The 26,658-nt window shown below is 42.5% G+C and overlaps 1 protein-coding gene across 1 annotated transcript in view; it reads right to left on the reverse strand.

The window, feature by feature from the left end:
• RASA3 (RAS p21 protein activator 3) overlaps window positions 1-26,658 on the reverse strand; it is a 390,943-nt gene that overhangs the window by 142,912 nt on the left and 221,373 nt on the right. The window contains exon 5 of the mRNA XM_075336422.1: window positions 19,886-19,962. Coding sequence (XP_075192537.1) covers window positions 19,886-19,962 — 77 coding nt within the window. The remainder of the gene's footprint in view (window positions 1-19,885; window positions 19,963-26,658) is intronic.

The raw sequence follows: 26,658 nt of genomic DNA on the forward strand, positions 1-26,658 counted from the left end.
ATTACAGACCAAAAGTTTGGACACATCTTCTCATTCAAAGTGTTTTCTTTCTTTTCATGACTCTGAAAATTGTAGTTTCACATTGAAGGTATCAAAATTATGAATCAACACATGTGGAATGAAATACTTAACAAAAAAGTGTGATACAACTGAAAATATGTCTTATATTCTAGGTTCTTCAAAGAAGCCACCTTTTGCTTTGCACACTCTTGACATTCTCTTGATGAGCTTCAAGAGGTAGTCACCAGAAATGGTCTTCCAACAGTCTTGAAGGAATTCCCAGAGATGCTAGGCACTTGTTGGCCCTTTTGCCTTCACTCTTCGTCCAGCTCACCCCAAACCATCTCGATTGGGTTCAGGTCTGGTGACTATGGAGGCCAGATCATCTGGCATAGCACCCCATCACTCTCCGTCTAAAGGCCCCGTTACACGCAACGACATATCTAACAATAAGTCGTCAGGGTCACGGATTTCGTGACGCACATCCGGCGTCATTAGTGACGTCATTGCGTGTAACTTCTCCGAGCGAGTGTTAACGATCAAAAATACTCACCTAACCGTTGATCGTTGACACGTCGTTCATTTTCAAAATCTCGTTGGTCGTTGTAGACGTAGGTTGTTCGTCGTTCCTGAGGCAGTACACATCGCTACGTGTGACACCCCGGGAGAGACGAACAACAGCTTTCCTGCGTCCTCCGGCAAGAGGTGGGCGTGTCGTTAATGCGGCTTCTCTCCGCCCCTCCGCTTCTATTGGTCGGCCGCTGTGTGACGTCGCTGTGACAGCGCACAAACCTCTCCCTTAACGAAGAGGTTGTTCTCTGCCCACAGCAATGTCGCTAGGAAGGTAAGTACGTGTGACGGGTGCTAGCGATATTGTGCGCCACGAACATCAATTTGTCTGTGAAGCACAAACGACGGGGGCGGGTGCTTTCACGAGTGACATCGCTAGCTATGTCGCTGCATGTAAAGCCCCCTTTAGTTAAATAGCCCTTACACAGCCTGGAGGTGTGTTTGGGGTCATTGTCCTGTTGAAAAATAAATGATGGTCCAACTAAACGCAAACCGGATGAAGTAGCATGCTGCTGCAAGATGCTGTCGTAGCCATGCTGGTTCAGTTTGCCTTCAATTTTGAATAAATCCCCAACAGTGTCACCAGCAAAATCACCCCCACACCATAACACCTCCTCCTCCATGCTTCACGGTGGGAACCAGGCATGTAGAGTCCATCCGTTCACCTTTTCTGCATCACACAAAGACACGGTGCTTGGATCCAAAGATCTCAAATTTGGACTCATCAGACCAAAGCACAGATTTCCACTGGTCTAATGTCGATTCCTTGTGATCTTTAGCCCAAACAAGTCTCCTCTGCTTGTTGCCTGTCCTTAGAAGTGGTTTCCTAGCAGCTATTTTACCATGAAGGCCTGCTGCACAAAGTCTCCTCTTAACAGTTGTTCTAGAGATATGTCTGCTGCTAGAACTCTGTGTGGCATTGACCTGGTCTCTAATCTGAGCTGCTGTTAACCTGCGATTTCTGAGGCTGGTGACTCGGATAAACTTATCCTCCGCAGCAGAGGTGACTCTTGGTCTTCCTTTCCTGGAGCGGTCCTCATGTGAGCCAGTTTCTTTGTAGCGTTTGATGGTTTTTGCCACTGAACTTGGGGACACTTTCAAAGTAATCAAAGCAAAAGGTGGCTATTTTGAAAAACCTAGAATATAAGACATTTTCAGTTGTTTCACACTTTTTTATTAAGTATTTCATTCCACACGTGTTAATTCATAGTTTTGATGCCTTCAATGTGAATCCACAATTTTCAGACTCATGAAAATAAAGAAAACTCTTTGAGTGAGAATGTGTGTCCCAACTTCTGGTCTGTAGTGTGTGTGTGTGTGTTATTTGTTATATATATATATATATATATATGGCGGCACGGTGGCTTAGTGGTTAGCACTGCAGTCTTGCAGCGCTGGGGTCCTGGGTTCAAATCCCACCAGGGACACCATCTGCAAGGAGTTTGTATGTTCTCCCCGTGTTTGCGTGGGTTTCCTCCGGGTTCTCCGGTTTCCTCCCACACTCCAAAAGACATACAGATAGGGACTCTAGATTGTGAGCCCCAATGGGGACAGCGTTCCTGATGTATGTAAAGCGCTGCGGAATATGTTAGCGCTATATAAAAATAAAGATTTGATTTTTTTTGATATATATTTCTTTGGATGCAATAGTTTTGATATACATTTGGGTTACAGGAGTTAATGCGGACATTGCATCAGGTTGAATCATTTTATATTTCTCCGTTTTGCGACAATGCTATGACTAAAACGTCATTTTTCATGCGCACAGAGCTGAATATTTGCATGAATATGTAAAATAAAACTGATCGAATTACATTCTAGCACCAATCTGTACTTTTGAAAAGCACGTCACAAAACATGGAACACTAGGTCCTCATCTCTTGTTAATACTAATATAAAGGTATCATTATTGTGCAATTTTATATGTGCTGTTCCTAGTAGTGCTGCATATCAAAGCATAGTAATCTCACAAGAAAAGAAACCGCCATACCAACACCAGGTCAGATTACCAAAGCACTAGCCTTTATCATGGGGATCTGCTGCATGCTGCTAGTGCATTGGTATCTGACCTGGTGTTGGTAAGGCTATTTAGTTTTCTGCCTTTTTTTTAATTTATGTCCTATGTGAGCTGTATCAAAACATAGTACCAATGTACAGGTTGGTAATTTTGAGAAATTTTAATGTTGCCCATTTGGATTTAAGAGGATACAGATTTGCCAGGATTGTTTTTCAGTCCAATTAACATATTTGTATAAAATCCAGCTTCTAGCTTTGCAATCTGTTGCTAGTAAATTTACAAATGGTATTGTAATAGGATGCCACCATTGTAAAAGTCAGTTCATTAAATTTCTTCACTCCAAAATACTCTGAGATTAAGTGCGGACTCAAAGATTGCAGAGTGCACAATCTCTGGCAATGACATCTACACAAAAATTGTGTGGAGGGAGCTTCATAGCATTGGTTTCCAAAGCAGTGCAGCTGTATGTAATTATAACATTACCAAGCACAATAGAGTGGTGTAAGGGTATGTGCGCACGTTGCTTTTTACCTGCTTTTTACCTGCTTTTTTGCTGCTTTTTCTTCTGCGCTGTTTAATGACAAAATGGATGTGTTCTTCTATTCAAGCAAAGTCTATGGGAATTTGGGTTTCTTGTTCACACTATGTTGTTCAAAATGCTGCCTTTTTGAGGCAGAACTTTGGTCAAAAACTCAGCTTTTCAAAGAAGCAACATGTCAATTGTTTTTGCCATTTGGGTTTTGCACTGCAAAGCTGAGTTTTTGACCAAAGTTCTGCCACAAAAAGGCAGCATTTTGAACAACAGTGTGAACAAGAAACCCAAATTCCCATAGACTTTGCTTGAATAGAAGAACACATCCATTTTGGCATTAAACAGCGCAGAAGAAAAAGCAGCAAAAAAGCAGGTAAAAAGCAGGTAAAAAGCAACGTGCGCACATACCCTAAAGCACACCACCCGGAGGTGTTCTTTGGGGTGACAAGTCAGTCTTCTCTCTCTGGCAGCCTAATGGATGAGTCTTGGTCTTTTAAATGCCAGATGAACATTACTTGCCTGGCTAAATGACTCGGATCTTAGTTCCAATGAAGGAAAATCCTAATGCTTCAGCATACAAAGACCTTTTGGGCAATTCTATGCATTAAAACTTTGTGGAAACCGATTCGGAAAGGTCATTTTCTGATTCGGCATTACTGCGCTGTAGCACTGAAAGCAAGGACCATAAAGGCATGGCTGGGAAAGTTTGGAGTGGAAGAGCTTAATTAACCAGCACAAACACAACCCTGTCTACAACCCCGATATGCATGTTTATGGTAAAGTAGAATGAGACTGAGAGTTAAAGGGAACCAATCAGCAGGATTTTCATATATAAGCTAAAGCCAGTGCTATACTGGCACTATCAGGCTGATTCTATACATACCTGTAGTGGTCAGCTCGGATGTTTAGGTTTTGAAATCCAAGAAAGTGAAGTTTATAAAATTAGCTGCTTCTTGAGTGATAGTTGCACTGGAGCAAATATATTCATAGTTATCCTCTCCCTTTGTTAGTATTAGCATAAGTATTATACAAATGACTCACTGTGTCCGTGGAAGGACCTGTGTGCGGTCATACCCATGTGACCTGGCATCTAGCTTTGGTGGCTGAAGCCCCGCCCTTCTGGTCACATGGGTATGACCACCACAGGTCCTGCTAGACAAAGTGTGTTGTTTGTATAATGCTTATGCTAATTATAACAGGGGGAGGGGATAACTATGAATATATGATTTGCTCCAGTGCAACTGTCACTCAAGAAGCTGCTGATTTTACAAACTTCACTTTCTTAGATTTGAAAACCTAAACATCTGAGCTGACCACTACAGGTATGTATAGACTCAGCCTGATAGTGCCAGTATAGCACTGGCTTTAGGTTATATGCGAAAATCCTGGTGATTGGTTTCCTTTAAGCCCTTTCATCCAACATGAGTTTCTGAAGATTGGAAGTGGTATTCGAAAAGTGGAAAATCAACTATATATCTATGCCTTTTGATTTAGAATGAAATGTCCTATAAGCTCCTGTATAATGTGTTGGTGCCCTATTATTTTTGTGCACACAATGTATGTTTAATGGGCACTCCACAAATTTATAACCATGACCCATGGGTGTCCTTTTTTCCATTGGGTTTTATAACCCGAGATGCTTCTATATGTGCATCTAGAAGTGGGACATGGAGGCCACCCTTCGTATATACTGCTTTCTTCCCTTGCAATTCCTTTTGATCAGTCAGGACACGAATACTGTGTTCCTGAACGGATGGGTTATGCGTCGTGTTCTGGTCTGAACATGAGCCGCAGATGCGATTTGTCTGCTCCACCTACCTCTCTAACTAGGAAGTTATTTAATATTTCAACCTAACAATCTATCCAGCATATCATAATGTACATATGTCAGGAAGCTGATAAACCACAGACATAAATGGAAAAAAACAAAGCTGAAAAGGAGATCATTGAAAACATATGGCGATCACATGGAAGGTTTGTTTTGGCAATTAACAGTGGGAAAAGAGTCTGAGAAAAGTTCTGGTCATGCTTCAGAAAGCTGACTTGACAATTATAGGCTACGTGGGGAAGAACAAAAGCTTCTGTGACAGGATGGAAATTAGAGATGCCATCTTATGACCATACAAACGCACTTTTTATTTGCCTGTAGATATTTCCCTTTTTACTAGTACAAAGCTCGTAGATTGTGAAAACAACAGCAAGTTTGTAGTTTTCATTGAACACAATAAAATATGTCCTGGATACATTGTCCATACACAGGCAACAAAGAGTGGCTTGTTTCTACCTTATATATAATCACACCCTATATACGCAACCAATAGTAAGACATTTCTGGTACAAAAACAGCTTCATTAGCGTCCAGCAATTAATCTAATCCTATATTCGGAATCTAGAACCCACTACTAATAGAAGATGCAAAATTGTCCAAAATGTGTGCTGAATCCTCATTTTTGGGGTATTTCTTTTCCAATTTATTGAATGGCTCCTTTATATACAGTACAGACCAAATGTTTGGACACACCTCATTCAAAAGAGTTTTCTTTATTTTCATGACTCTGAAAATTGTAGATTTACATTGAAGGCATCATAACTATGAATTAACACATGTGGAATGAAATACTTAACAAAAAAGTGTGAAACAACTGAAAATATGGCTTAGATTCTAGGTTCTTCAAAGTAGCCACCTTTTGCTTTGATTACTACTTTGCACACTCTTGGCATTCTCTTGATGAGCTTCAAGAGGCAGTCACCGGAAACAGTCTTGAAGGAGTTCCCAGAGATGCTTAGCACTTGTTGGCCCTTTTGCCTTCACTCTGCGGTCCAGCTCACCCCAAACCATCTCGATTGGGTTCAAGTCTGGTGACTGTGGAAGCCAGGTCATCTGGCGTAGCACCCCATCACTCTCCTTCTTAGTCAAATAGCCCTTACACAGCCTGGAGGTGTGTTTGGGGTCATTGTCCTGTTGAAAAATAAATTATGGTCCACCTAAACGCAAATCGGATGGAATAGCATGCCGCTGCAAGATGCTGTGGTAGCCATGCTGAATTTTGAATAAATCCCCAACAGTGTCACCAGCAAAGCACCCCCACACCATCACACCTCCTCCTCCATGCTTCACGGTGGGAACCAGCCATGTAGAGTCCATCCGTTCACCTTTACTGTGTCGCACAAAGACACGGTGCTTGGATCCAGAGATCTCAAATTTGGACTCATCAGACCAAAGCACAGATTTCCACTGGTCTAATGTCCATTCCTTGTGTTCTTTAGCCCAAACAAGTCTCTTCTGCTTGTTGCCTGTCCTTAGCAGTGGTTTCCTAGCAGCTATTTTACCATAAAGGCCTGCTGCACAAAGTCTCCTCTTAACAGTTGTTCTAGAGATGTGTCTGCTGCTGGAACTCTGTGTGGCATTGACCTGGTCTCTAATCTGAGCTGCTGTTAACCTGCCATTTCTGATGCTGGTGAGTTGGATAATCTTATCTTCAGCAGCAGAGGTGACTATTGGTCTTCCTTTCCTGGGGCGGTCCTCATGTGAGCCAGTTTCTTTGTAGCGTTTGATGGTTTTTGCCACTGCACTTGGGGACACTTTCAAAGTTTTCCTAATTTTTCAGACTGACTAAACTTCATTTCTTAAAGTAATGATGGCCACTTGTTTTTCTTTAGGGTAAGTTCACACAGTGCGTTTTTCGCGGCGTTTTTCGGGGCGTTTTTCGGGTGCGTTTTTGCTCAGAAAACTGCATGACTTTGCTTCCCCAGCAAAGTCTATGAGTTTTCATTTTTGCTGTCTGCACACAGCGTTTTTTTTTAGCTGCGTTTTTGTGGTGCCCACAAAAACGCAGCATGTCAATTATTTTTGCGTTTTTCAATGCGTTTTCCACCCATTGAGTTCAATGAGATGTTCAAAAATGCAATGAAAACAGCAAATTGCAAATATAGCTGCGTTTTAGTGCGTTTTTATTACTAAAAACGCAGCTATAAACGCAAGGGGTGGGTAGTAAAGTGACATGTACAGGAAGAGGATTCCTTCTGTCAATAAATACAGAAGCGTGAATCCTCCCGGTAACATCACCGCTGCGTCCACCTCCCGTCCTGTGCATGTCAGCTCCCGTGCGGCGCCATGTCTGGGCGGGAGGTGGAGGCAGCTGCGAAAACAAAAGGGAACAGTAGAAAAAAAAATGTCATACTCACGTGTCTGCAGACTCCCGGTACCATGTCCGCTCCCAGCTCCTCTCCCGGTACCGCCGCTCCGGCTGTTTGCAGACGGCCGGGACACCTCCGATATCTGCAGGACCTGGCGCTGATCACCTAATGCGGTCACCTGACGCATCAGCTGATCGTAAGTCTCGCGGTGACGCCGGCGCCCGGCCGGCTTAACCTGTCAGCGGATGCCGTCAGGAGACTTCATCTCTGATTACCGGCAGCTCCTGCAGCGATCGGACGGGATCAGACTCTGCTCCAGGAGCTGCCGGTAATCAGCACATGAGTATTTTTTTTTTTACACTGATGCATCAGCTGATTGTATAAACGGCTTTTATACAATCAGCTGATGTGTGATGCGATTCACATCCTTGAACCTGACACATCAACTGCTCGCTTTGCCTTCCAGCAAACCGATCACATGGTATTGGATCTGGATTGGACGGCGCGGACCCTTGACCCAGGATTACTGCGGAGGGTGGTTCTTTATTTCAATAAAGATGGAGTCACTATTTGTGTAGTGTTTTATTTCTAAGAAAAATATTTTTCTGTGTTTTTTTTTTTATCTTTACTAGAAATTCATGGTGGCCATGTCTAATATTGGCGTGACACCATGAATTTCGGGCTTAGGGCCAGCTGATAATATACAGCTAGCCCTAACCCCATTATTACCCAGCGAGCCACCCGTCACCAGGGCAGCTGGAAGCGTTGGATACAGCGCCAGAAGATGGCGCTTCTATGAAAGCGCCATTTTCTGGGGTGGCTGCGGACTGCAATTCGCAGCAGGGGGGGGCCCAGAAAGCATGGGCACCCTGCACTGTGGATTCCAATCCCCAGCTGCCTAGTTGTACCTGGCTGGACTCAAAAATTGGGCAAAGCCCACGTCATTTTTTTTTTTTAATTATTTCATGAAATTCATGAAATAAAAAAATAAGTGCTTCCCTATATTTTTGGTTCCCAGCCGGGTAAAAATAGGCAGCTGGGGATTGGGGGCAGCCCGTACCTGCCTGCTGTACCTGGCTAGCAAACAAAAATATGGCGAAGCCCACGTCATTTTTTGGGGGGGCAAAAAACTCCTGCATACAGTCCTGGATGGAGGATGCTGAGCCTTGTAGTTCTGCAGCTGTCTGCTCTCCTGCATACACTAGTGGAGAATGAAGAACATATTGAAGAAGGAAATGACATCAGACCTTTTTTTTTTCAACAATCTTTAATGGCATTGTTCACTGATAAAAAATGCATAAAGACGCAGTGAGCAAAAACGCAGCAAAACGCAGCAAAAACGCACCAAATCGCGGCAAAACGCACTTTTTTTGCCGCGAGTGCGTTTTTGTGCATTTTTTGCCGCAAAAAACGCACAAAAACGCAGCGTCAAAAAAACGCAGTGTGTGAACCTAGCCTTATTTAGCGGCTTTTTTTCTTGCCATAATACAAATTCTAACAGGCTATTCAGTAGGACTATCAGCTGTGTATCTACCAGACTTCTGCACAACACAACTCATGGTCCCAACCCCATTTATAAGGCAAGAAATCCCACTTATTAAACCTGACAGGGCACACCTGTGAAGTGAAAACCATTTCCGGTGACTACCTCTTGAAGCTAATCAAGAGAATACCAAGAGTGTGCAAAGCAGTAATCAAAGCAAAAGGTGGCTACTTTAAGAATCTAGAATATAAGACATTTTCAGTTGTTTCACACTTTTTTGTTAAGTATTTCATTCCACATGTTTTAATTCATAGTTTTGATGCCTTCAATGTGAATCTACAATTTTCAGAGTCATGAAAATAAAGAAAACTCTTTGAATGAGGTGTGTCCAAACTTTTGGTCTGTACTGTATCTTACATATCTTGGATGCTTTATAAGAAGACAGGATTTTTACTGGCGTGACATTTGCCAATACTTTCTTGTTGTTTCTGGTAGCCCAGACATCACAGAGCTGTACACAGCATATCATATCAGCTGAGTTTCTCCCACCTTTAGCGCTCTCTCTCTCTCCCGCATTCTTTATGTGTAGGGAGGGTGAGCGGAAGTAAGAGAAGGCTGCTGCTCCTCTCCATCTCCTATATACTATATTACTGCAAGATTTAAATATTTACTGAGCCTGAAGGCAGATACCACTTCCCATTAATAAGATAGATTACAAAGTTTAACAATAGGTACACTGTAACTGAAAACGGGGCACTCCATCAAAATGCATGAGTTCCTCACTAAGGGAAAATTCATTCTTGGCCACGTTTACTAAAAGACTGAGTGAATTGCATCAGAAAAACGTATACACTAATCATTAAAGAGTTATTCCCATCGTCATAAATACGGTAGATATTCTCAGACAGTGCTTAGAAATACAAGCAATATTGCAATTTACTGCTTATTAATTTGTTCAGCCATTCTTGAACTAGAAACACTTGTTTATAGCTATGGCCTTGGAGAAAACACCGCTGCTGGATAAGCACTTTTCTATTGAACTTGTAAGAATAGTTTTGAAGCTGGCTAGGTACTGAGGAACATGGTGTTACCTCCTAATCCTAGCTGGCTATGGAGGTGCAATGTGCACCCAGAGCCAAGAGAGGTTCTTGATGTATATTCCTAATCCCTGCCTAACAGTCCTGGCATATAGTAGCATAGATAAAGGGATCTTTAGAAAAAGTATTTCTAAAGACCCTTTGTGATATGCTAATGAGGCCAGCGACTAGTCACAAGGATATTATTTCCCTTGGCTAGTCGGGCCTCTTAGCATGTAAGCACACCCCTGTGGGCGTAGTAATATGCTAATGAATGCACAGCATCAGAGGCATGGTCGCTCTAACCTCTGCTGCCCCCGCTGGTGTTCGGCTCAGAGTGCATTGATCAGAAGTTCCTGGACTTCCGCTCATGCACACTACACCAGTTTGAAGCAGGGATGCGTACACCTGGCTTCATGGTGTGGATGACCGCAAGTCCGGTGACTTCTGATCAAGCACACCGAGCCGAAAACCAGCGTTGGCAGCAGAGAGGTGAGAGCGACCATGCCTCTGACGCTGCACATTCATTATGTTAGCACACCCCTGTGGGCTTGCTAGCATGCTATGTGGGCCAACTAGCCAAGAGAAATAATGCCCTTGTGACTAGTCCCTGGCCTCACTAGCATATCATAAAGGATCTTTAGAAATACTTTTGTTTTTAATGATCTCTTTATCTATGTTACTATACGCTGGGACTGTTAGGCAGGGATTAGGAATATGCACCCAGAACTGCTCGTGGTTCTGGGTGCATATTGCACCTGACAGGTTCCCTTTAAGGACAGGGATTATAAACTGGAAAGCATTGGTGGTCGGTTTCCTAATCAAACTATAAACAAGACCTTAATTTATTCCCATTAGAAGGGGGATAAATGAAAGTTTTATTTTGAAGGAATGCTTTTTTTTTTTTCTTTCAATTTTTACACGGTACGTCTGTTATTGTAGTATTAAACTGAGCTGAGGTTAGGAACAGTTTTAAAGTCAGAATATACAGTATTTAATTACCGTATATGTGGGTATATATGGTCAGCCCTATTTTTAAAAAAAAATAAAAAATAAATAAAATTAGACCATGATGGAGGCGTGAAGAAACAATGAAACGCGTAGTCCGGTGTGACTATCCCCCGTTATACTTGCCCTACATAGTGGAATGATGGATTTTAAACAGTGATTACGGTAAGAAAGTATTTGTTTTTTAACTAAAGAAAGAATTTTGTGAATACACCTATCATCCGCTGGATTATGCATTTTTGCTCTTCTTTTATTTATTTTTTTTTTTAAAAGGATCCAAAACTATACTTTAAAAGTGATTTTTTTTTGCACCATCACAATGCTGAAATTTATTTCAGACAAATATAGATAAGTAAGGCACGTCTTATACGCCAGTTTGTACAGTCTCGTAATACTGTACGCAGTAATAGGTAGTGAACGGTGATTCATGTCTGCTCACTCTACGTCACCTCTTCTGTCAGAGCTGTTAGACTGGAGCTGTCATTAAGGACCCTTAAGAGAGATCAGGAGCCGTGCAGCATTCTGAACATTACACTTCTAGAAGAATAAGTAATTCGGCATCGGTGGAGCTGGAAGCAGCAGGTACCTTCCGTCAGCCTGGCAATCTCTGGATGACTCACCAGTCTATGCGAGCTGTGCTTCATACACACACATGAATAGAAATGGAAACCAGAACAAAAAGTGGGGAATTGGAACTGAAATCTGATGTACTGAATGTACAATTAATTACATTTATTCCAGCCATACGCACCTAACTGTTACCTTAGCAATGCTGTTTCCTAATTTATGAATCAAATGCAAAATGAATGTTAGCAGAAAAGAATGATAATAAAAAAACCTTAGAATTTATAAAACTAGAGGCAATATAATATGCAAAAGGGTTAAAAATGGGCTGCCAACATCTAGCAAAAATTAAGGACTTATGCTATCTAAATTCCATTGTTATGTTCCGAAGTGTCCAAGATTGAGCATCAAGTGCTGGTTGCTATGTTTTGACCCTGTTTCTATAGCAATACCACCTGGTTACCTTATTGCTATGCAAATGTTATTACTGTGTTATTATAAGCCATGCTCTGTGCTATTTTATGTTACGTTATTCGTGCTGCATACCATTAGTAATGAATACTATTACTAGGTAGTAGTGTTGAATTTCAGTTAGGTAATGTAGGTGGAGCGCCCAGGATTATGGATAGATATATACCAAATGTATATACAAATAAATCTATCAGTAGCAAAGGCTGGGAGAAGGTTTTGCCTTGATAAAGGAATGTCCAGTCAAAAGCAGATGGACAATTGTCCATCTCCTGAAAACAGGATCAGCCAGGACAGGTGGAGTGAACCTTAGTTCAGTTGGTGGGGAACATTCCCAACACCTAATACTGGACATGCCCAGTTTCTGCTGGAGGACAAATCTCTCTTTGTCTACTGGCATCACAATGAGTATACTGGGCTAAGGCTGCCTTCACACATCCGGTTTTAGCAGTGCGGCTAAATCCGGCTCTAAAACCTATGCAATGGATGCGGCAAAAAAAAACCGCATCCTTTGCATAAGTTTTTACATGCGGCCCGTCCGGTCCTTGCCGGTTGCGGCATGCCACTGAGCATGCGCAGTGCAAAAAAACCGCATGCGCCGGCCGGATGCGTTTTTTTGCCGCATCCGGCGTCCATAGGCATGCATTGGAAAAAGCGCCGCATCGGCCGGATGCGGCGCGATGTGGTTATTTTTGCCAGACAAAAAAACATGCCAGGCAACGTTCCATCCGGCCACCGCATGGGCTAAAAATGCCGCATCCAGCAAAAACCGGACCGAACGCAAGGCCATGCGGCACAATCCGGCACTAATGAAAGTCTATGCGGAAAAAACGCAACCAGCGGCAAAAAAAAAACCAAAACGGTTGCGTTTTTTTCTGTAAAGAGCCGGATTGTGCCGCACAGCAAAAACCGGATGTGAGAAATCAGCCTTAGTAACTGTGGGACAACTGCATAAATCCCCCTTGACCAAACCCTAACCTTTCTCTGCATTATCCTTACCCCCTGTTGCCATATATTATCTCTGCATTGCTATTAACCCCTTTTATCCTTAACCCTTCTTGCTAAACTGCTATTAACACCTTGATCTCAATCTATGGACAGCTAGTGTTAGGTGGGGTAGACTGTTTTATTGTGTGTGTGTGCGCGCGTGCGTGTGTTTTAAGTAACGTGGATGGGATATATTGTTAGGTTATTGTTAGTTTCATTGTGTATTAGTATTGTGCTATTTAGTAGAATAAAAGACTAGATTTTTGATGTGTATAAATATTCTTTATTAGTACTCCATTTCATCTGTTAGTTGCTGTTACTTTCTTACTTATAGCAAATGGAACAAGAAACCATGAGGCATGTATTGTTTCCATTAATTATTATGCCAAAAGTTGTTGGTGATATGGTTTAGTCAAAGAGCAGAACAGTATATCTATGACCAATGAAACAGCATAAACGCCTTCTGCTTCCCTCAATTCAGAGCAGACACATGCAGACAGAGCAACCAGGTATGAGAAGAAACAGGGCTCAGGGGTAAACTCAGCATCGTAGCTGGTTAGAAAGTGGGGGTGAGTAGAACTGGTCAACAAGCGAAGCAAATAATAAAAACGGTACTCCACATAACGACTAGTTGTCCCTTTAAAGCCTCTTAAAAGCCTCAAAAGTTAATACAGGGACCAAAGCTAGAAATATAGCGCTGCAATGACAAGCACAGGCAAAGACTGTCCGATAGATGAAGTAGCATATAACCTTCAAATCGGGGAAGTTGCACACAACGATTAGTGAAGAAATGGCTGTGCATGTATGCCTCTCTTCAACCTTTTGTATAGTAAGTCCAAAGTAATAATTCTAAAAATTGACAAAAGCATTTATAATTTGGCAATATTAAGAACTCCCATTTCCTTCAACAGGGAGAGCCAGGACATGCACGGCTTCCTCTACATTCCAGAAAATGCACGATGCAGCTCCCTTCTCAACACAGAAGGAAGGCCCAGAGGTTGGATATGCCATAATGTCCAAAATAGCACAAACCATTTAAGCTAGGCATATAGTTGAAATATCTGTTAGCTGAAATCTAGACAAAGATAAACTGCTGCTAGATTCCGGGGAGCAACTCATTTTCTAGTGTAGGAAAGAATCCAGCAGAATGAAACTCAACATAACCAAGCATCTGGGGGCAGACCGGATACTCCATTCATAATAGACTGCTGACTAATAATTATACCAAGAGAATAACTTATACATTGAGACACTGAAAAAAATCTGTCCCTAAACAAGCCAATTCAGAATGTGTGTGTGGGATGTTCTTTTTAATAACATTACACATTTTACCTATTAGAGCAGATGAATTAGCATATGTTATAATCTAACTTACTATATATGAATATTATTTGACTGCTGACGTTTAATGGATTGAATCACGAGAAAGGTTTATTGATTGTTATATATGATTAGACCATGTCCCTGTATGGTCAGAAACATCCACTAGGCTATGTGCACACAATACGTTTTTATCACGTTTATTGATCCGTTTTCAGTGTGGTTTTGTTATAAAAAAAAAAAAAAAAAAAAGTGTCAAAAAGCCACTTTTTTTCTACAAAGTGATGCAGATTTGGTGCTGAAATGTATGCAACCAAATACTCAGCGTGCACACATAGCCTTATACAGTACATAACAGGGACACAAATACTACTCACAAAAAGTTATGGACGGCACGGTGGCTCAGTGGTTAGCATTGCAGCGCTGTGGTCCTGGGTTCAAATCCCACCAAGGACACCATCTGCAAGGAGTTTGTATGTTCTCCCCGTGTTTGTGTGGGTTTCCTCCGGGTACTCCGGTTTCCTCCCACAATCCAAAGACATACAGATAGGGACTCTAGATTGTGAGCCCCAATGGGGACAGTGTTGTCAATGTATGTAAAGCGCTGTGGAATTAATAGCGCTATATAAATCAATAAAATTATTATTATTAATTATTATTATTATTATTATGGATATTTGGCTTTTGGTTTAAATTTCAGGATGATCCTAAAATGCACTTTAACCTTTTCAGGTGAACGTAATGTGGCCTTCTCTAAACTTTTGAGTGCACATGTCCAACTGTTCAATGTTTCAGTGCTTTTTCCACAACTTGCTGATCTCTAACAAGGAGCCTCACGGCAAAATTCACAACAGGTGTTTGATCCATGAATAACCCCATAAATTTTGAGGTTCAATTAGAATTGGTATTTAAACAGTTCTCCTCATCATGCTGTTCACATTTTGATATCATGAGACCAAGACAACACATAACAATTCATTAACAGTACCTCACCATTGCGAGGCTTCAAGCAGGATGTTCTAAGACAAAAGTGGCCACTAAGCTTAGAGTGTCACAAAGTGTCATCAGCAGATTGCAACAGAGATACAGAGAGACTGGAAGAGTCACAGAAAGGCATAGAAGTGGACGTCACATCCCACACTGAAGACAGCTTTATTGTGAACCGGATGATGAATGCCCCACAACTTTCAGGAATATTTAAGGGAAGTGAGGGGCACCAAGTGTCACGTCGACAGTTTATATCAGCGAGGTCTGCATGCTAGACAACCTGCAAGGGTACGTCACCACACCACCAGGTAGATCTATGCTAGACGAGGGATCAGTGGGCCACAGTGCTGTTCACTGATGAAACTCTATTCACGTTAAAAAGAAATCATGGCCACCAGTGATGATCGAGACATCAAGGAGAGTGCTGTGCATCAGCCACTGTTGTCAACAGACAAGACTTTGGTGGTGGTGGTGGTGGTATTAAATTGTGGACAGGTGTGTCCAGTCAATAGAGAACTAACCTACACTTTGTGAATGGTAAAGTGACAAGCCCTTACTACTAGAATAACATCATTAATCCAGTCATTGTTCCCCTGCATGAACAATACAGGCTTAAATTCATCTTTATGGACGACAATAAAGCTCATCTAGGCTGCATCCTTAGGGAATGGCTGGTGGGGACTGGGGTACTTCAAATCGAGTGGCCTGCACGTTCTCCAGAAGTGAATCACATAGAAAACCTATGAAATCAGCTGAGACACTGTGTAGAGGCTTGTTACACTGTACCCCAGAACCTAAATGACCTGAGGGCCAACCTTCAAGAAGAGTGGGATGCCATGCCTCAGCATACAATAACTCTACTTGTGAACAGCATGAGACATTGTTGTCAAGCTGTAATTGTAGCTCAAGGTCACATGACAAGTTATTGAGACACTGACTTTTTTGGGGGGTATACCCACCAGTGTTGTTGGCTTTTGTTTCAATAAATTGTTTGAGATGAGGAAAATCACCATGACATGCTTCTACTTAAATGATGTACATTTATGATAAAATATCACTATTGCGTGAACTTCTTACATTTTCCATAAATGTCACCCAAAAGCTAAATATCCCTAACGTTTTGTGAGCAGTGTCCACAAGATTATCTATTCACAGCACAGAAACATTTTTTTTAAATACATCTAATTGTGCAACTTCTTATTATTCTAAGATTTATTCATTAAAATTAACTTTGTTAGTGGGAAAACCCCTTGAAATAAAGTTTAAAACAATGGTTATGCTTTAAAGTCTACATTATTATCGTTGGAGACTCATCCATGGACATCCCAATACATCTCCATTCATCTTGTTGAGTATCTCCAATCCTTCTGCACACGGAACTCCAGGAGGTGGTATCTTTGTGCCTCAGGGAAGTTATTTCCCAATGGCACAGTTCTGACTATACTAACCTATGTGCACATTGTCCTATTTTCAGCTCATATCAAAAGGACACTTTGGCATACATCAGATCCATTCAAGGATAGAGATCGCATTCCTTATGTATGCCTATATGTTTAGTGTAGTGTAAGATTGGGTTGTGTAAACTTGGTCTTAAAAAATAACATGACAGTTTAGATGGCAGAATAATAATCTACCACGTAAAAGTGTTGGGTCCCAGCTTCATCGGTTTTAGCAACTAGAGTCCTTATTATATCCAAAAGATCTGGCCTTCAGAAAAGGAAAGCAATATGACACATATGGCAGGATCGCATGCTGAAATGCAATAACACAATAATGTGCAAAGAGCATACAACTAGATAATACAATTACATATGCTGCACTAATGTAGGCTACTTCTAAATGCACATAAGTATTATATTTATAGCCTACATTACAGCACAGCCCAAATATAGATCAGACCTCCATCACACAATGTCCATTTTTCTCATTTGCTGTCATTTGGCTAAATTGGAGAAGAATAAAATCTGTAATTTCCCTTTACGTCAGAGGGAACACAGAGAAATGTGATTCTCTCAAGTGATCTTTGTGATTGTTCGTGCTGTGAATCACTTACTAGGTTTAATATTTACCATATACACAGATGTCATCGTTACCTCCGAGTTACGTCAATTTTTAAAGATAGTACACTCGAGCAGATTAACGTTGTATCAGTTATTAGGCTGCAATGGCCCAATAAATAGAACATATTAGTAAGCAACACATGGGAAGGGAGGAAGTTTTTCTTTTTTTATTAGTTTTAAGTAGACAGTTATCTATTGAAATTGGTATGTGTTATGTAAATCATTCAATGGAATAGATATTACCAGAATATGACAAACGATGAGCGAGCTCGGGGTTTGGTGTTCGTATCAAACACAGACTGTAAAACAGAAAACAAAAAAAAAAAACACCCCACAGTTCGGGTTTTGGGTGCTTTGCGTATTCAAACCACTCGCTCAAGCATCCCTGTGCTCGGGTTGCTCAGTGATCACCCCAAATGTGAGCCCCTTGCAGTGTTTGAACAACTTGCACACTGATCAGATAGGCTATGTCCGCATGCTGCGTTCTGGTTTGATAACAAAAATACACCCTCTGGCAGACGAAAACACTGCGTTTCACAAAAAAAAACGCAACGCAACAACGCATGCATTTTCAATGTGTTTTCACTGCACTTTCGCTGTGTTTGGGCTGCGTTTTGGACAGTGTGCATTTTTAAAGGAGAAATAAAATATGGTAAGATAGGTAGAATAGATAGAGAATAGATCGAGAGAATAGATTGCATGACAGACAGCCATGCGATGAGAATGAACCAGGGTGAACCTCTGAGGTCAGTGCCACGATACAGGCAGTAGTGCGGGGCCCGCAGCTGTGACATCAGAGCTTCACCCGAGATCATTCTCATCGCACGGCTCTGTCTCTGTGTCGCCGCCTGATTTGCGGTCACAGGTGAAGGACTCACCTGGGACCGGAAATCACCTGAGTGACAGCACGGTTGATCGCGCGGCTCACTTCAGTCACTTGGGTGATTTGCCGTCACAGGTTGGGGACTTCAGCTGTGGCCGCGGGTAACCTGAGTGACGTCACCGTTGATAGCACAACTCACTTCAGTTGCTGCGTGGAGCTCACAGCGAGCGGTTGTGCTCTATAGCGGCTCGCTGTGAGCTTACGATGTAGCAGAGCTGGAAATGTCGTGGGACTTCGTGTGGATTATGTCGGACTTGGAGGGGTGTTTGGGGAGTTAATAAAGTGATCAAAGAGGGTGTTTTTTTGTCTTTTTTTTGGGTGTATGTGTTTATTTACTTTCACTTACAGATTAATCATGGGGGGTGTCTCATAGACGCCTGCCATGATTAACCTAGGACTTCATGGTAGCTATGGGCTGCCATTAACTTCTTATTACCCCGATTGCCACCGCACCAGGGTAATTGGGATGAGCCGGGTAAGGTCTTGGGACTGTCGCATCTAATGGATGTGGCAATTACGGCCGGCTGCTGGCTGATATTTTTAAGTTGGGGGGCATCCTAAAAATGAGAGGCCTCCCCAGTCTGAGAATACCAGCCAGAAGCTGTGAGGCTTTATCTTGAGGGGGGGGGGACCGCAAGTGTTTTTTTTTTATTTATTTATTTTATTGCACTATATAGACCCTTCTACAGGCGGCTGTGATTGGTTGCAATGAGACAGCTGTCACTCAGCGTGGGGGAGCGTCTGACTGCAATTAATCATAGGTGCCAGTGGGCAGGGGAGGCAGTGAATATGAGTTGAGCGTAATGAGAGGCCGGCACTTTCAGAAACAGGAGAAGCCGCAGGAGTAGTCTGACGGCCGCGCCGCACCGGTGATCGGTAAGTATGAAGGAGAGAGAGGGGGGGGGGAGACAGAGACCGAGACCAAACTGAACTGAAGAAGAACAAGTATGGCTTGCTTAGGTGCCGTGCATCTCCTTATTTCCTCCTCAGCCTCCGCATCTTAATAGGTAAGAGGAGCAAGAAGGACCAGGAATATTGGCTGCAAAACTGGCCAGAGAGGGACTAAGGATCTGCTTTTATTTCAGGAAGGTAAAGCATTTCTGGGTGAATCTCTGAATCGGAGCATAACGCAGCAAACAACTCCGAAAACCTGAACTTCACTTATGTAGTTTAAAAAATTAAAAATAAATAAAACAATTCTGTAAATTAAATAAAAAAACAAAACCTCCAACTATTTAAGCCAGTAACAATGTAAACACTGATGTTCCATGCACACTACAGGGTCTTTTATGAAACAGTTGTGGAATTTCTCCTTAACCTTAAAGGGTAGTTCTGCTTGGGAGACGACTGATAGAAGAAGTGAAGACAGGTGACAAAAATATATATGCCTCATGATGGCAAGTGGTTAAGCCATAAAAACCTACTAGGGAATAGAAAGTGTCAGGTGCACAGGATTGTTAGACCACAGCATTGTGCTTCCATAACGTCTGTAAATTTTAAGATTAATAAGGTAGAGGCTAGTTAACACATTCCCCTTCCCCCCCCAAAAATGGAATAGCAGCAAGATCCTAAAATCAGAGATATTAAAAAAAGGCTCCTAAATAAAAAATGCATAGGAGTAAAAAGTGTATAGCAAGCCATTTATTTCCAATGTGAACCCCCAGGACCCCGTTTATTGTAGTAACACCCAATAATTATGATAGCCAGTCTATAGTCAATTAAAATGATGTATTTGATAAAGATGCTTCTGCATTTATTACAGTACCACCATCTAGACACATGAATTTCCTTACCGGACAGCAAGCTTATGACAGATAACACCAGTGTCTGTAATAACTTCACTCAATCTGAGCTCCAAGTGAACCTTTCCCTGAAACACAAGTAAAAGGGTAAAAATTAGATATGGAGAAAATCAACCAAGAGGTTGGGAGCACAATGTACTGTATACGTCACTGGTCATCTCCCACTGGCATGCCTTTACGTAACTAATCCCAGGGTTACCAAAACATTTGATTGCACATGTCCAACTGTTCAGTGTTTCAGTACTTTTTTCACAACTTGCTGTTCTCTAACAAGGAGCTTAATGGCAAAATTCACAAAAGGTGTTAGATCCATGACTCACAAAATAAAATTTCAGGGTTCAATAAGAATTGGTATTGAAACAGTCATCCTCGCTATTCACATTTTGACATCATGAGACTTAAGGCCGCTTTACACGCTGTGACATCGCTAAAGCGATTTTGTTGGGGTCACGGAATTCGTGATGCACATCCGGCTGCGTTAGCGATGTCGTTGCGTGTGACACCTACGTTCGATCGAAAATCGTCGCAAATACGTGTAAAATCGCTAATCGTTAACATGCTCCCCTATTACCAATTACTGTTGCTGCTGAAGGTATGATGTTGTTTGTTGTTCCTGCGGCAGCACACATCGCTATGTGTGACACCGTAGGAACAAGGAACCTCACCTTACCTGAAGCCGCCATGAGGAAGGAAGGAGGTGGGCGGGATGTTCGTCCCGTTCATCTCCACCCCTCCGCTTCGATTGGGTTGCCGCCTAGTGACGTTGCTGTGTCGCCGAACGAACCGCCCCCTTAGAAAGGAGGCGGTTCGCCAGTCACAGCGACATCGCTAGGCAGGCAAGTAGTGTGACGGGTCCGCACGATTTTGTGCGCCACGGGCAGCGATTTGCCCGTGATGCACAAATGATGGGGGCAGAAACGCACGCTAGCGATCTCGCTAGCAAGATCGCAGCGTGTAAAGCGGCCTTAAAACAACACCTAACAATTAATCAACAGAACCTGGGCATTGCGAGGTTTCAAGCAGGATGTTCTCCCACTTATGTGGCCACTAAGCTTAGAGTGTCACAGAGTGTCATCAGCAGGTTGCAACAGAGATACAGAGAGACTGGAAAACTCATAGAAAGGAATAGAAGTTAACGTCCTTTGGTCACATCCCACATTGATGACTGAATAATGCCCTTCAGAACAAGATGATGAATGTCACACAAATCCAGGAACATTTTAATAGAGGTGAGAGGCATTCAAGTATCAGGTCAAACCATTTGAAACTGCTTACATCAGTGTGGTCTGCGTGTTACATGATTTGCAAGGGTACCTGACCACACCACCAGGCACAGGCATCATTGTCTTGCTGGAAGAGGGACCAGTGAACCTCACTGCTGTTCACTAATGAAAGTAGATTGACGCTGAGCAGAAAATGATGGCCACCAATGATGTTGGAGATGTCAAGGATAGCGCTATGCATGAGTCACTGTTGTCACCAGATGAGCCTTTTGGTGGTGGTGGTATTACAGTGTGAGCAGGTGTGTTTAGTCAATATATAATTGCACTACACTTTATGAATGTTATAGTGACAAACCCCTACTGCTTGAATAACACCATTAATCTAGTCATTGAGCCTCTGCACGAACAACACAAGCCTAAATTTAATCTTCATGGACGACAATGCTCCAGCTCATCGAGGTCGCATTATTTGGGAATGGCTGCTGGAGGCAGAGTACCTCAAATAGAGGGGCCTGCACTTTCTCCAGACCTGAATTTCATAGAAAACCTATAGGATCAGTTGAGTCGCTGTGTAGAGGCTCGTAACTCTAACTCAGAACCTCAATGACCTGAGGGCCGCTCTTCAATAAGAGTGGGATGCATTGCCTCAGCAGAAAATATATCCACTTCTGAACAGACTGAAACGTCGTTGTCAAGCTGAAATTGATGCTCAACGCCCCATGACAAGTTATTGAGACAAACAATTTTTGGGAGGTATAAACACCTGTTTTTGGCTTTTGTTTCAATAAATTGTTTGAGATGATAAAATCACTATTGCATTCTTCTACTTAAATGCCCTACTTTCATGATAAAATATCCCTGTAGAGTGAACTTTTACTTTTTACATAAATTTCACGCAAAAGCCAAATCACCCTAACATTTTGTATGTGGATATGTGTAAAGCAACAGTTCTATTGGTTTTTACTCAGAGATAACTAGGAAGCAGCTATAGAAATTTTACAAGAACTTAACATAAGAGGAGGACTCAAGGCCATCTACGGTATGTATATCTTTAATGATGTAAACCTTAAGTTTATGAATACGCAGTGCCAATTGCATGTTCACATTTAAACAATGTCAGGAAATAAATCCTGTATAAATAAAAGTGTAAATATTATTTCATTAAGCATGCACCGTATATTATTGTACAGGCACTTCTAGTTGTGCCTTTGATACAAGTGGCGCAATGTAGCAGCTTCAGGTGGTATACTTTCATTATACCCAACTACTATGTAATCAGATAATAAATATTACATAAAGACAACAAGACAAGACATGGACGGGTACAGTAAAAGAAGAGGATAAGCAGGCGTCCTCAGTAGTCATGTGAGATTACATTACTCATTTCCTCAGGCATTGAATACCTCAAAACCTTAGGTAAACATGAGGAGATTCTGCCAAAGTCGATAAATACAAAATGCATGTTGCCAATCTGTTTGAACCCTCTTCTGCCTTTCTTGCTGTACATGGATCATTTCTATAATAATAGCCCAAAAAATGGGGCAGATTTAAATCCTATATTATATTAAGATAGTACAAATGTAGGACCCAACTGCTTAGGAGGTATTGCTCCACCAATAAAGTCCATTTTAAATTAATAGATCTTTGAGTACAAATAAGTTCCACAATCGGATGTGTTAAAGGGGTAAAGTAATCTTCATTCTAATTCCTTATTTAGTGCCATAATCTAAATTATTGCTACACAATCTAACTGCTATTCTATTTTGTTTTCCTTCTTCCTTTTTGATGACACTTTGTTGAGAATTCCAAAGCATGCTGGGATACTCAAACGAAGCATCATCAGGAGGCAGAGGCTGAGGTCACTGCCACTGCCTCCCTACAGCAAAGAGTCATCAGCGACACTTGTTTCAGGGGATGCGCTAGTCCCAGCACATTGTGCACTATGGGATGTTCACAATGATAGAGAACTATCTGTTGCTGGCTTATATTAGCACTAAGAAGCTGGGAGCAAAGTGGTGTTAGAAAAGCCGGTGTGCAGAGACAAGTGACTTCACTTGCAGGGGTGGTGTCTCCACACGGGGTATTCTCTCACCACTCTGTTGCAGGCTTGTTACTGCTGATCTGAGCCGACAGAAGAGCGCTTATCCCACAGTGCACATCATTCTGGGACTAGCGTCACTGATGGGAGGGTGCAGGAACTGTGCGAGTGACTATAGCCTCTCTCAAGATGCTTCCTTTCAGTATGCCAGCATGCACTGGGACTTTAAAACTAAGCGCCATCAAAAAGGAACAAGGGAAATAAAATGGAATAGCAGTTAAATAGTGTAGTTAGGGAAAGTTATGGAATTATTAATGCAACCGTTTTGGAAATTAGTTTAGATTATGGCACTAAATAGCTAAAGATTTAGAATGAAAATTACTTCGCCTTCGGACCACACGTTTTTTGTTTGTTTTGTTTAATGTTTTTGTGCAGGGATAATCTTATAAATGTGTTTCTGATATATACTGTGTAATGGATTCTTCCTCCCCTGGCCGCTCTTGGGCAGGGGAGGAAACAAAAGAGTATAGAAACAGAGGACAGCATTGGATTGCAGCTGATTTTTTTTCTGCTGATTTTTTCTGTAACGTAAAATATGTTTTTAAACAGACAGTGAAATGTTTTGCCTCACAGAATGCAGCATCTGCAATACTGTGCTGTCCTGTCTGTATACTCTTTTTGCTTCCTCCCCTAGCCAGAAGTTGTGGTATGATCAGACACAGCCATTAAATAGTAATAGTGGCACATATATAAGATTATCTCAGCACAGGAACATTAAAAAAAAAAATCAAAAGTACATCCAAATGTGGAACTTATTATTATTCCAAGATCTATTGATTAAAATGTACTTTGTTCATGGGAGAACTCTTTTAAGGTTGGCAAATTGCAGACAAGTAGTGAAGGCAGAGCTGGAGTAAGATGCACCTGATCCGTTAAGAGCAGGGCAGATCAAAGTGCGCCTGCGCAGGACCTCAATGCCGGCGAATGTGGATGACGTAGGACGCGTCATGTGTCGGGGGCGGAGGGGACGCGCTCTCCACGTTCGGGTCCGGGGCTTCTGCTGCTGCTGCTGCTCGGTGTCTCGAGCGGTGGGCCGGACCCGGGGACTCTAGCAGCGCTCCTCGCCCGTGAGTGAAAAGGGATGGTTTGGTTAGGGAGAGAGTTCATGACGCTACCCACGAGACGTGGTGATGATGGCACCACCGCTGCTGGTGACGGGGATCCCGGGAGAGATGGTAGGGAGCAGCTAGGATGTTGTCCCCTCCGTGGGTAGGGGGTTGGTGATCCCGGGGCCCGGTGGTGTAACGGGGAGGCTGGATGGCTGGGGTGCAGGGACAGCGCGGCGCGGTGCCGGACGGCACTGGTGTACTCACTCAGACAATCAATGACAGTCTCTGGTAAACCAAAACGGCCGGATGGACGGGTTCCGCAGCCGGCTGCAGTGTTGTTGTTGTGCTCTCCCCGGACGGCTGATGGTGGCTGTCTTTCCCTGCACCTTTTAGAAATGTTCTGACTCCTGTGGTTGCCCACCGGTAGTCCGCTCCCCGGCGTATAGGTGCCGTAGGAGCCAGTTTTGCCCGCAGGGGCTGGCCCTTGGATCTCTAGCCTGTGGCGGTGGCTGTATATCCTCACGGTGTGAGCGGTTGCCTTCTGTCGGGACTTGGTTGTTGGGGAACCCCTGGGGTTCCTGTCACACTCGGATTTGACTATTGACGGCGGCTCCAAGCCTGGTCGGGGTCCGATGGCCCTGCCTGTGTGTGGTTAGCTTCACTCCGCTCCCCGGTTCGGTACCGGTGGGTCACCGCCCAGCCTCGGGTCCTTACGGCTTTGCAGAGTTCCACCAACTCCTGCAAACTGCCACCACCGTCTGCCAACCTTGCTGTCAGTGCCTGGGCTCCTACCCAGGCACACACAGACATTTTACTCCTCTCACTTTCACCTCCAAACTAGACTGACTGCTTTTCCCGCCTCCAGGCCTGTGAACTCCTCGGTGGGTGGGGCCAACTGCCTGGCTCCGCCCCACCTGGTGTGAACATCAGACTCTGGAGGGAGGCAACAAGGGTTTTTGTCTGACTGTTACTGTCTAGGGTGGGGTGTGTGTGCATGTTATATGTATGTGACTACCTGGCTAGTCCAGGGCGTTCCACATGCACACAGGTTCAGAAGAAGGACGAAAATGGCCTAAAGAGGAGGCGTCAGCGCTGAAGGACGGAGACGCCCATATGACCCAACTCCACCGCAGCGACCGTTAGGTAAGTATTACAGTGTTTTTTAAGTTCTATACAGCAGCCTGGGCTCTTATATACAGCATGTTAGAATACTATATATAAGAGCCCACTGGTAGCGGACGCAGCTTATAGGCCTCAAAACTGGTGACAGGTTCCTTTTAACGTATATATATCTGGAATGCGACTAGCAAGGATGTGATTTTACAAAACAAAAAAAAAAGGGTGTAACAGAAAATATTCACACACAAAAAAAAAAAATCTAAGCACTCTAGTCTTGCTGGAAACAAAAAAAAAAAATCTACATTTTCCAACCTTTGTTTCATGGCAAACTAAAATACATTTTGTGCTGGGGAAATATGCACAATTCTTCCTTGCCCAAACATAATGTCATTACAATATCTGACAATCACAACTAAACGTTTGGACCAATTAATTTACCAACTTATCTGTTCAGAGACCAAAGTTCATTTTTTGTCTAAAGTGCTTCAAATCATCATTTGACTTCTCGACTTCCTTCCGCTAGAGTTCCAATTGCTTTCTACCACTTCCTACCACTGGGTGGAGATATAAAGCTTAGGCAATACATTATTATATCAATAGTTAAAAGGGATCTGTCTAAATCAATTAGACATTAATAAACTGTTTTAGAGGCCTTTCATCTGTAATGCCATGGTCCATAAAAATAGGACAATCAGAGGTTTATATAAGAAATGAGCTGTAGGTGAAAATGTAATAACTAAGCCTGGCAACCATATGGTTCATTTTCTACAATGAAAAATAAAAGCTTGGAACTTTTATTTGGAAATGTGCCATGGGGATATATAGTGCCTTGCGAAAGTATTCAGCTCCCTTGAATTTTTCAACCTTTCCCCACATTTCAGGCTTCAAACAAAGATAAAAATTGTAATGTTATGGTGAAGAATCAACAACAAGTGGGACACAATTGTGAAGTTGATTGAAACTTATTGCTTATTTTAAACTTTTAAAAAAAAAATAAATAAAAAACTGAAAATTGGGGCGTGCAATATTATTCGGCCCCTTTACTTTCAGTGCAGCAAACTCACTCCAAGTTCATTGAGGATCTCTGAATGATCCAATGTTGTCCTAAATGACTAATGATGATGAATATAATCCACCTGTGTGTAATCAAATCTCCGTATAAATGCACCTGCTCTGTGATAGTCTCAGTGTTCTGGTTAAAGCACAGAGAGCATCATGAAGAACAAGGAACACAGGCAGGTCCGTGATACTGTTGCGGGGAAGTTTAAAGCCAGA

The sequence above is a fragment of the Anomaloglossus baeobatrachus genome, chromosome 2 (assembly GCF_048569485.1).
Source record: "Anomaloglossus baeobatrachus isolate aAnoBae1 chromosome 2, aAnoBae1.hap1, whole genome shotgun sequence".
Lineage (NCBI taxonomy): Eukaryota > Metazoa > Chordata > Amphibia > Anura > Aromobatidae > Anomaloglossus > Anomaloglossus baeobatrachus.